This window comes from Phoxinus phoxinus, assembly GCF_949152265.1.
Source record: "Phoxinus phoxinus genome assembly, chromosome: 2".
In the NCBI taxonomy this organism is placed as follows: domain Eukaryota; kingdom Metazoa; phylum Chordata; class Actinopteri; order Cypriniformes; family Leuciscidae; genus Phoxinus; species Phoxinus phoxinus.
The window spans coordinates 44725022-44737237 of record NC_136877.1 but is presented as its reverse complement, the minus strand read 5'-3'; the positions used below and the strand labels follow the sequence as shown (position 1 = coordinate 44737237).

The following is a 12216-nucleotide window of genomic DNA, read 5'->3' as shown; positions in this document are numbered from 1 at the left end:
GTGGCTGTGCGCGTTGGTGTCTGCGCTGATTTAGCACAGTTCTGTGTTGGGCGCGCTGATCGCATGCAGAACTCCATGCCTGACGGTTGGCAGCTGTTGTTTCCAGGACTCCAGGATTGATACCACAGCTTTTCAGGATCCCCTTGAGGTGGTCCTTGTAGCGATGCTTCTGGCCCCCAGGTCTCGAGATTTATGCGTGCCCTGGATCTTGTTGTCTATGAGTCAGGTGGGTGTAAGGATGCTTCCAAAGTAGCAGAAGTGCTGAACAACCTTTACTGGTGTGCCATGGATGTAGAATTCAGGGGGTGTGGGACCGTGGTCTGTGCAATGATCTCTGTCTTTTGGATGTTGACTTGTAGGCCACAAGCTTGGTAGACTGCGCATACAACATACAGTGTGTGCTGCATTGCGGTAGGGCTGTGGGCTAAGAGGGCACAGTCATCAGCGTATTGTTCATGAATTGTGATGGTAGTGGTCTTGTGGATGGCTTGCAGGCTGCGGAGGTTAAAGAGGTTCCCGTCCAGACGATACCCTTGTTGGGACTGAGGGAGTTGCGGGAGAGGAGAAGACTGTTGCCGGGAAGAGGTTGAAGATCACTGGAGCCAGTACACACCCCTGTTTCACTCCTACCTGCACAGGAAAGGAGGGGGATTGAGATGTACCCACAACCACACAAGCCTGCATCCCAACGTGAAACTGTTGAAGGATGTCCAGAAACCTTGGTGGCACCCCAAACTTCTCCAGAATGACCCAAAGGATTTGGCGGTCAATGGTGTCAAAAGCCTTTGCCAGGTCGATGAAGGCAATGAACAGGTCTTTGCTCTGTTCTCTGGCATTCTCCTGCAATTGGTTGGTGGTGGACCGATCCTTCCTGAAGCCGCACTGTGACTCAGGAAGGATCCTTTCTGTGATGTTCTTCAAGCTCATGCACAGGTGGGAGCTTTGGGAGGCGCAGCAGGACAGTGGGGTCAGTCGGATAGTTTTGATTGAGGAGGGTGTTAAAATGGTCAGCCCAACGCTCAATTATTCCTGGTTTGTCCTTGTGCCGTCTGTAGGGGTGATTCTGCCTTTTTGTGGTCCATATAGTGAATCTATTGCATCGTAGAAAGCTTGAGAGTTGTTGGTGTCCGCATAGCCTTGGATTTCATGGGCTTTCCTAAGCCACCAGTCATTGTCCATTATGCAAAGCCGGCGTTGCACTTCAGCACAGATATTACTCCAGTGTGAGCGCAGAGAGGGAGATTATGGATTGGAGAGGTGGGCAGTGAAGGCTTTAGACTTCTCCTCCAGAAGATTGAGTATTTTGGGGGTGCTATTTTCGTCAAACCAGTCCTGTTGACGTTTAGAAGTGAAACCAATTGTGTCAGTTGCGGCTTGTTGTATAGCCGAGCTAAGGTTAGCCCATGCGCTTTCCGCTGTATTGTGTAGGGGATGAATGAGAGCGGAGGGAAGGTTATCAGACAAGCAGTGATGGTATGATGCAGTGATGTGAGGGGATATTAGGGCTCGGAAGTTGAGCCGTCTTGAGGGTTGGTGCCTAGTGTGTTGAGGTCGGACCTTTGGGTGTATCTTGGATCTGATAAGCCGATGATCTGTCCACCACTCCGCAACAAGCATTGCTCGGGTGATCTTCTGGAAGGTTTATCATTGCCCGACTTCTATTAGCGAGGCCTCTCCTGCGAGCCGGGTCTCACTCAAAGCTGCGATGTCAATGTTGTACTTGTTAAGCTCGCTCGCAACCAGGGCAGTGCGCCTGCGCAAAGAAGTGTGTTCCATGTAGCCTATATTTTCACCTTGGCGACAGCGGTGGGCCACCCAGGAGTGTAGGGAATAGGCAGTGTTTGGGTCACCTTTTCTAGACCCTCCCCACGGCAGGGGGTGAGCAGTGCAGACCCTAATGAGGGCTGCTCAGTCGCACAAGAAGCTGCCGAAGCTGGACGCTGTTCCAAACCGTCCACACAACAACCTTCACGCTTGTGCTGCCTCCGGGCAGGGCTCAGGCTAGAGGCTGCCAGTCTGATCCAAGACCTGCCTCCGTCACATTTACCCTGTCTCCGAAGGGCTTGTACGGTGAAGTGATAGCATATGCAGAGAGTGGATTTAATGTGAAGAGAGGGGTGCTTGTAGCGCTGGATCTCCACAGCTTCACTTCAGAATCCAGTTTCCAGTGCCAGGAGATGAACTCTAGACAACAAGATGGACGGTCTGTTGAGCCTGCCTCTCGCGTGTCCCCAACTTTGTCTTGTGGAGACGAAATGCTCACGGAAGACGACCCACAGAGTGGAGGCAGCAGTCTTAGTTGATGGCGGACTGCAATCGCCATGTTGAGGAGTATCATTGGCATAAATGGATTTTTTGCAGCAGAGTGATGCCACTTATCTAGTCCCTCCATACCTGATAGACCTCCGTAACTGGGGACCACCACACGGAGCCCCCAGCTTATTTCGTAGCTTACCTTAATATCTGAAAGGTTGTCCATTATCCGCCACCGATGGCCGTGGTTAGTAGCAGTCTGCTCTGCCCCAACACACACACACACACACACACACACACACACACACACACACACACACACACACACACACACACACACACACACACACACACACACACACACACCCACACACACACACACACACACACACACACACACACACTTATCTGTTTATCTGCGTGTTTTGATGTGCGATAACCAACCCACATTACTTTCTCTCATTCAAAATAGCCATATGCTTTTTTGCGGTCAGTTGCAAAGTGTTAAGCTTGCATTGGTCTAATGTCGTGGTCTTTGCACTAAAGCAATAGCAGATCCTAACTTGTTTCTGTTTCAGGATGTGTTGTGCTGACCTGATTTCTTTTATGTGTGTTTGTTCTTGTGCCACCAGTGACCTTTTAAGATAAACGCACCCACACTGGTGTTGGAGAAAACTGCTGAGACATGCACTTTGGTCGAAACAAGCTGCAAAAGCTTTTAATAGAAGTACCCCTCTCAGTAAATGCCCGACTTATTGCTTACATTCCATTATAGTTCTAAAATAGTTTGTTTTTATGATGTCAAAAATGAATGCTGTATTGACAAGAAAGTCAAACTGGATCGATGCATTGATTGCAAATGTTTCAGTGTTGAACTCTTGTCTTTTCTAAATCGAATCAGTCAATCTTCAGCAATAAAAACAATCAAATAAAAGACAAACGTGATGTTTATCTAAAGTCATTTTTACTTATTTGTATGGTTGAATTGGATCATCAAAGGTCAGTAGCAAAGTCATTGGTTAATGATGTGAGATTAAATACTTTAAGTATGTTTGTGTAATTTAACACATTTAATTATTGCATCATTTTTTTGCATAATATTCTGTTTTTATTAATTTTGAGGAATACTTAATAACCATCATTTTTACACTGCTCACACAATGACAACTTAAAATTCTTTGAAAAAGTTACTCAGATATTTTGTTGTAAATTTAAAAGTAATGTTACTTTACTAGCTCCTTGAAAAAGTAATCTGATTACGTAACTTGAAATTCTTGAATTGCATTACCCCTAATACTGGTTATAGGAAAAACATTCCTGTCTGAAAATTTAGTCCTAACCCTATCCCTAGCCCTAAACCCTAACCCTATCAGAGGGAAATGATAGGTGGATAACACTGATGTAGAAGCACCTAACCCTGGTTGTAAGCCTAAATGTGACATAAACTGTAAACTTGTCTCTCAAATCTGATTGGTTGATTGGAATGTTGTTCCAGGAACTGGTTACTTTATCCTTGGTTACTGGTTACACATTACTGGTGGGAATCTTTTACCAACCTGTTGCCAAATTCACAAACAACCACAAAAGCTTCCACAGACCCTCAACACAACTTACTGTAACAAAAGTAAACTGACCCACACACTCTCAAAATGACATAAGTACACTTAGTTTATACGTATATATATATATATATATATATATATATATATATATATATATATATATATATAAAATGTATTGCTATTTATTGCTAAAATGCAAAACAGACACAGAACTGTTTGCTGATGTTTGACCTTTTTACAAAGTCTTAATATTTTTAACATGTTGTTGCATATTCACAACATTCATGGCATTTGATAGTGTTTCAAAAAATATTATGGTGTCATAGAGCCTCACAGAGCTGTTGTTTAATATAAATTTCTACAGAAAAGTTAAATACACAGATGAAATGTTTCTATATGTTTCTATAAATCTAGAACTATATTGACTGCAGGAAGTCCACTAGGTCAAATACTTGCTTATGGGAAAGTTAATGAGGACAAGGGGTGTTAACTGAAAGACAGAGAAGGTATATATGATTGTAATAGCTCCACTCAGCCAATGATAACTTTTTTCGGAGTTTGGGCAATTTGCATACACGATATACTGAAATTTATCAGTTTATATGCCACATTCTCATTTTGTTCTCAGGATGGAGACAGCTCACATGCCAGCTATCAAGGGGTTTGCTCTGCACGCGTACGCTCTTATGTTCCACATATCATGTAAGTAATCTATCATTTATTTATTCAGGATTTTTTTGTAAATACATTATATTATCAAAATAACTTTTAAACTATTTGAGTTTAAAAGTTCAATTGACAATTACATATGAATTCCAGATTTTCTCAATATTTGGTCCGTCTTTTGCTTTAATGACAGCAGGACTCGAGCTGATTCTTTTCGGTCACACTTTAGATAGGGTCCAATTCTTATTATTTACAACGACTTTTGCCTCAACAAACTCCTAATTACTGCTTATTAATAGTTGGTAAGGTAGTTGTTAAGTTTAGGTAAGGGATATGGTCATGCAGGATAATGCATTAATATGTGCTTTATAAGTACTAATAAGCAGCCAATATCCTAGTATGCATGCTAATGAGCAAGTTATTAGTGAGAATTGGACCCTAAACTAAGTGTTACCCTTTTTTCTAGCATGATTTGAGAATGATAGAGTATTTCGTGCTTCCGTCAAGTCACTTTTATTTATACGGCGCTATCTATTCATCAACAAGTTAACTGTACTCCTCTTTTTTTCCGGAAATTATTGAGATATAATTTCCCTGGACTCATCAGGACTTCTCTTATATCAGGTGTGTCTATGACACCCAGTGTTTTCCAGCCCAACGTCTCAGTCACAGCACCAGCCGGTGGCTCGGTCATCCTGGAATGCAACACCACTGCCGATCCGGTTGTGACCTGGGTTTGGCTCAAACAAATCCCAGGGCAAAAGTTAATCCCTATAGTTTCCACATATTACAAGAAGATAAAACTTCAAGAAGAATTCGTCAACGAATCACGGCTTGAAGTCAAAGTCGATGACAATAAATCGGCGTTGATTTTCACCAAGATTACATCCAGAGATGCCGCCTATTACCATTGTGGTGTGCAGTTGTATGAAACGATGTACTTTGGAGGGGGATCTTATCTAACAGTTAATGGTGAGTGGAAACATGTGAGAATGTAGCCAAATTTGGAAATTCTACGTTTGTTTTATAATTATTACTGCAAATACTAAAGAATTTTAAATTTATTTTTGAGATGCAAAGCCAATTAAAGTCATCCAGCATCCAGTTTTGGACTCGCATCATGAAGGAGACTCTGTGACTCTTCATTGCTCAATCTTTGGTGAGACTTGCTCAGGAGAGCAAAGCGTCTACTGGCTTAAATACGAACCGAGGGAGTCTCATTCAGGATTCATTTACAGTGAAGGAGACAGGACAGATCAGTGTGAGAAGATCTCTGTGTCTGGATCGACTGCACAGAACTGCGTGCACAAAGTCCCAAAAAGCCTCGCCAGTGATGAAACTTACTTTTGCAGTGTGGTCACATGTGGAAAGCTATTCATTGGAAATGGAACTAAACTGACAGCTGATGGTAACACTTTTTTTATTTCTCACATATCCGTAATATCTTTTTTTTCCATATTTTGCCAACATATTTCTTACATCAGTACTTAGTTTTCAGAGAATTCCTTAATAGAAAAAGAGACATTTTAGATCAGATTTAGATAATAAAATTACATCTTGTTTCTTAAACATTTTTTTCCAGTTGTTTCTCATAAAACAACGTTCTATATCATCATCATCGCACTGCTCTCCGCTGTATTAGTGATGTCAGTAATAGTGAATATAATAATGGTGCTGTTATGGAGAAGAGCTGCACACAGAAGTAAGACCCTTTTTTACTCATCTCACATTTCAAAATTACAATCTCTCAAAAAAAAAAGGCTAACAAATACACTACCATTCAAACAATTATGATGTTTTTAATGTTGTTATTGTTTTTGAATGTAGTCTCTTGTGCGCATGCAGGCGGTAAAACAGTAATGTGAAATATTATGTAAATTTAAAGAAATTGTTTTCTATTTTAATATATATCTAAAATGTCATTTATTCCTTTGATGGTAAATCTGAATTTTCAGCATCATTACTCCAGTCTTCAGTGTCACATGATCCTTCATAAATCATTATAATATGCTGATTTGCTGCTCAAGAAAAAGTTCTTAATATTATGAATGTTGAAAACAGCTTGTTGATTGTCAATGTTGAAATAGTGATAATGTTTTTCAGGATTCTTGATTAACATTATAAATGTCTTTACTATCACGTTTGCATTGTTGCTGAATGAAAATATTAAGTTATTTAAAAAATATCTTACTGGGCCAAATTTTTGAATTGTGGTGTATAAATTTTCCAAAATGATTTGATGTAACTGTTCTAATTTCTATGATACGTTTTAAGGTGTTGGCGAGGTTCAATCTACAGCCCAGGTGAGTTGCTTTATATTTTTTACATTATACACAGCTATTGGGGAGAGTGGGTAAGCTGTGCCACTCAAATAAAAATGTATGAACATTAATGAGTGGTTTATACTAATATTTAATAATGTACTTTACCATTCCAAAGTCTAATTTTGCTGCACATGGTTTGCATTTAAGATATTTATGAATCATCCAGAATATATGTATAACACATAACCATACAGAGGTGGAAAGAGTACCTCAAAACCATACTTGATTAAAAGTACAGAATACCGTACACCGAAAATTACTCCATTACAAGGTATAAGTCACCAATTTTAATACGTCTTAGAGTATCTGATTTTAACAGTACTTAAGTATTTACTTGTACTGAATATACTGTAGGCTCAAAGATGCATCAATCCTCAACACCTAAAAGACATGCCAGTGAAAGACAAGAAACAGTTGATTTGTGAGGAGAGCAACAATGTTTGTTTTCTAAAAATCTAAATAAAACGGAACACCTCAATATTGCAATAAATCAACAGTGTTGGGCAAGCTAAATGTAGTGAGCTAAGCTAGCAGTTACTCTACATTAAATTCAGCTTGACTACACTGAAGCTACCTCCCTGGGAAATGTAGCAAGCTAAGCTACAGTAATATGGCAAAAGTAGCTACATCTAAGCTATTTTTTTTTATTCATTTTTATAATTTTTAAACATCATGTCAGTCAAACAGATAGACAGGCATAATTTATCAGTTCAATTGTTTATTCACAAACTGTTCCAAACCAAAAACAAAAACAAAAAACATAACTATATAAAACTATAACAAAACCAGGTGTCGAGAGTGTGTGCATCTTTCCATTAAGCAAATTGCTCACGGGTCAGCCCAAGGATTGAGATTGGCACGGAGCAGAATGTGGCGGTAATGCACCTAAAAGCTGGTTGTAGAGCCCTATGATTTTTTAATTTATTTTTTTCACATTCCAAATTCTTTTCTTTTTTTCCCCCTGTATTCTGTTTTTTTTTCCGTTTGAATATTTTTGGACTCCCATTGTAATGGTTAAATAAAATTTTAGTAATCAAAATGCATGTCTAATTAATTGAAACCATGAAACGTATACAATTTAACAATCACCTATTAAAATCATAGATTAAAATATTAAAATAAATAAAATTTAGGGCGCTATGATTTAAAAAAAAAAATTAACTTTTCTTTTTGTTTTTCTTTTCGTGATTCCATTTTTATGGTTTAATTTCATTGTAATAACCAATGATTTAAAATGTAATGATTTAAGCAAAACTTTCTTCAAAGTTTAAACCAACCTTTTATTTTGACGGGTTGCCGTGTAGACCTTTGAGTCTCTTCTCTGCGTTTGTTTATGATTTGACGATAGTTTTTCTCAAATAAAGCTAAAATGCTGCTGAAGTGACTCTCAGAGCGGCTGTGTAGATAAAGTTCATGCATGAATGTCCTCATATAGGCTGAAAACATCGCGAGCGTCATACATGCCTCAGTGAGTGTTTGAGTGTGAGGTAAATGAAACCGCGCGTTCATTCTGGAATGGATTCTGTGATTCTGTCCGTGTTTTCCGCATCGCGGGAATAAAATATGGTCCTATGCATAGACATGTATAGAAAGGCTAGATGGCTCAAGGCGGAGTCAGCTGTGTCGTCACTTGGCGGCCATCTTAGGTCAGGAGACTGCGTTGCTGCTCCCTGCTGCTGTGGACGGAAGGTGAGTGACATACGCCAACTAAAATGCTCGTACCTTGCTGAATTCTTGACGGATTTACAAATGGTTTGGTTTATTACAAACCTTATTAACGTGGCTATGATTTGTGCTGATACCGATGTTTTGGCATCGTGGCTATAATTTTTCACAAGTATGCAGTTAAATAGCCGCATCCCTGACGTTTATGACACACCAAGCCGTTTGAAAATCGGTTGAAAATTGCAATAGCATCCAGCTGCAGCCCCGCAGACTCACCTCCGGCTAGACACCAGTGGATAGACAGCCTACGTCATTTCCATTTTCTCCGTCATTTCCGTTTTCACAATTTTATTTCCTATTTTCACCTCTGGATTGACATATATTCATTTTATATTTTCACCTATGGATAGAGATATTTATTTTCTGTTTTCACCAGTGGATAGACAGCATTCTTTGCAGGCTTTTGCACACGTATTTTCCATATTGTCATTTTACTTTTATGACTTAAAATATATAATATAAAAGCTGTGTGCAAATTGAAATATGATCTTTATCATATGTCTTTACATAAAACAATTCTTAATAATATACTTAATATTATAACATCAATAATTCATGCAAACTGCATACACAAGAACCACCTCGGAAATATATATTGTTCAGATCATATCACTATTCTTTGTGACTTAAATTCAGCCTAGATCAATGGACTATAACGTTTTGTCAATACAACATACTTGTACATGTTAATTGACCACAGTTTTTTGCCTTGCCCATTTGGATATTCAATTTTTTCTTTTTTTTTTTGTAAATGTAACCACTTCTGTTTTTTAAAATATACATAGATTAATTTACATGATCAGACAATTTACCAAACAATCCAGATCAAATGAACACTTCATGGTTTTGCTATATTTATTGGAAATTACACAATCTGACCATCAGAATGAAGATGCCACAGTCAGGCCCGTGAAGGTTGTGGGGGAAGTCCCTATTTCAAGAGAAAATAAAACCTGAACAGTTCAAAATTTGAAATTTAAAAAACACGACATAGTACCTTGAAAACAAGACGATTTTTTTTAAATAGCTAGTTTGTGCATTTGAATTCTGACATGACCTATAAATCATTGACAGTTTATTATTTTTTCTTACCGCTGACATCTGCATGGCGCGTCAAATTTGAAAAGTGAATGACGATACGGAAATGACGTCAATTTGAAAAGGAAATGACGTCTGCTGTCCATCCACTGGTGTCCAGCCACTGGTGTCTAGCAAGAAGTGAGTCTGCGGGGCTGCAGCTGGATGCTTCTCGAAAATTGAGCAAAATATAGTTATTTCAGCACTACATGCACCATAGACTTTAATGTTATAACTGGACGAGCGGTCCTGTCCTAAGATGGCCGCCGTGTGATGTCGTCGGGTCCCATTGGCTCTCAGCGCCGGTAAGCTATCTAGCCTTTCTATACATGTCTATGGTCCTATGGCTATGGTTGCCAACCGCCAGAAAAAACATGAAGTCATCGTCACTTACTGATTCAGGATCAGTGATACTTAGCAGTTGTATGTCTGATTTGAGCTTGAACTTTAGAAATGCTTGGGAAAATGTAGCTTGTGTGTAGTGTGGACGCTACTGCACTACTTGAACAAAAAAGAGCTTCGCTATCACACGCTACTGAGAAATGTAAGTTAGTTAAACTAGTAGCGTCACTACTTGTAGCGACGCTACTGTACAACACTGTAAATCAAGGTCGACTCCTAAAACATCTACAAACACTCAAGACTCAGTTAAGTTCAAGTGCTCAAAAAGGGAATAGGTAAACCAGTATCCTTCAAAAAGGTCTCTTCAATATAATGGATAAATGAAAGAATGTTAAAGGAACACTCCACTTTTTTTGGAAATAGGCTAATTTTCCAACTCCCCCAGAGTTAAACAGTTGAGTTTTACCGTTTTCGAATCCATTCAGCCAATCTCCGGGACTGGCGGTAGCACTTTTAGCATAGCTTAGCATAGATAATTGAATCTGATTAGACAGTTAGCATCTCTCCAAAAAAAAAATTACCAAAGAGTTTCAGTATTTTTCCTGTTTAAAACTTGACTCTTCTGTAGTTACATCGTTTTCTAAGACCGTCATTAAATGAAAAGTTGCGATTGTATAGGTCAATATGACTAGGAACTATACTCTCATTCCTGCGTAATAATCAGGGAACTGCTGCCGTACCAGCAGCGCAATGATATTACGCAGTGCCTGAAAATAGTCCCCAGCTCTGTAACTTCCAACGTGACCGGGACTAAGTTTGTAATATCATTGCGCTCCTGGTACGGCAGCAGTTTCTTGATTATTGCAGGAATGAGAGTATAGTTCCTATATTGGCCTAGAAAATCACAACTTTTCATTTTCTGTCGGTCTTAGTACACAATGTAACTACAAGGAAGTCAAGTTTTAAATAGGAAAAATATCAAAACTCTTTGGTAATTTTTTTTTTTGAGAGATGCTAACGGTCTAATCAGATTTAATGATCTATGCTAAGCTATGCTAAAAGTGCCCAGACCCGGAGATCGGCTGAATGGATTCGAAAACGGTAAAACTCAACTGTTTAACTATAGGGGAGTTGGAAAATGAGCCTATTTCCAAAAAAAGTGGAGTGTTCCTAAAATTAAATAGTCAAAGGCTACTTGCACTGAACATGCAAGTATGTTATTTCATAGCTTATATGTGAAACAACTGCGGTTCAGCAACTACCTGCTAATGCACTCGCTTTCACATAAAGTACATTTATTGACAAGTTTTTTGGGTGAGTAAGGGCAAAACGCATAAGATATAGTACCTTCTGTGCCCTGTAGATGGCGATATCACTTCTTTTGTAGCAGAAATAAACTGCTGCAGAAAAAGTTAGGTGCCATGCAAAATGTATTGGAGTAAAGAGTACATCTACTCATATACTAAAAAATGTAGTGCAAATATCTTTGTTACTCAGTAAAGCTAGAAAGTAGCCAAAAAGATACTTACTAATTACATTTACTCAGATACTTTACACCACTGATACTGTAACATTACTGATATTGTGAAAATGATATTCCCTCATCAGACTGCTGACATAGACTCTGAAAATTATGCATCGCTGAAGTTTTCTTCAGTCCAGCCTACACGTAAAATAAAAGGCCACAAAGAGGTCAATTCTGTGGTCTATGCATCAGTTCGCAAGCAGGAAGTGTAAATCAAGGATTTCCTCATTCTCAATGCTTGTCATGTTGGTAACTGTGTGAATAAGATCGACTTTTAGACTTTTGTTTGTCTGTAAATGGTTTCATGTGATCACAAATAATATGAGCAATACAGTTTTGTATTTTGATCGACAAAGTGATGAGGAAGAGGCTACTGTTACCGTCTTTTATAGATATTCTTTTATGTTGTTGTCTTAAAATGTTGTTTTATAGGACTTTCATTTTATAATAGCATTTTTTTGCCGCCATGTAATTCAGCGTGTCATTACTATGTTTAAATTTACACATTAAAATGTGAAAAAATCCATAAATTGTGTGTTTACAATAATTTACCATTAAATTCAGCACCATGGAGAGGGGTGACATTTTGCAAATGAGGGGAAAAAAAATTCAAAGCAAATTGCTTGGCATCAATAGACAGGCAGATAAAAAAATATATCTGTATTATTACAAATTAACCCCAAAATGACCCAAACATGGAAAATATAGATATAGTAGATGGTATGTATTTATCTGAATCACT

At 38.7% G+C, this 12216-nt stretch overlaps 1 protein-coding gene across 1 annotated transcript; it reads left to right on the top strand.

Annotated features, from left to right (window-relative positions):
• Positions 1-3229: 3229 nt before the first annotated feature.
• LOC306987965 (uncharacterized protein) lies at positions 3230-12001 on the top strand (the record flags this gene model as incomplete). The annotated part of the gene is made up of 7 exons (XM_079592614.1): positions 3230-3252; positions 4444-4517; positions 5106-5453; positions 5554-5889; positions 6064-6183; positions 6756-6784; positions 11558-12001. 7 exons carry the CDS (start codon positions 3230-3232, stop codon positions 11684-11686), a joined length of 1059 nt encoding a protein of 352 aa, XP_079448740.1. The 3' UTR covers positions 11687-12001.
• Positions 12002-12216: the final 215 nt, after the last annotated feature.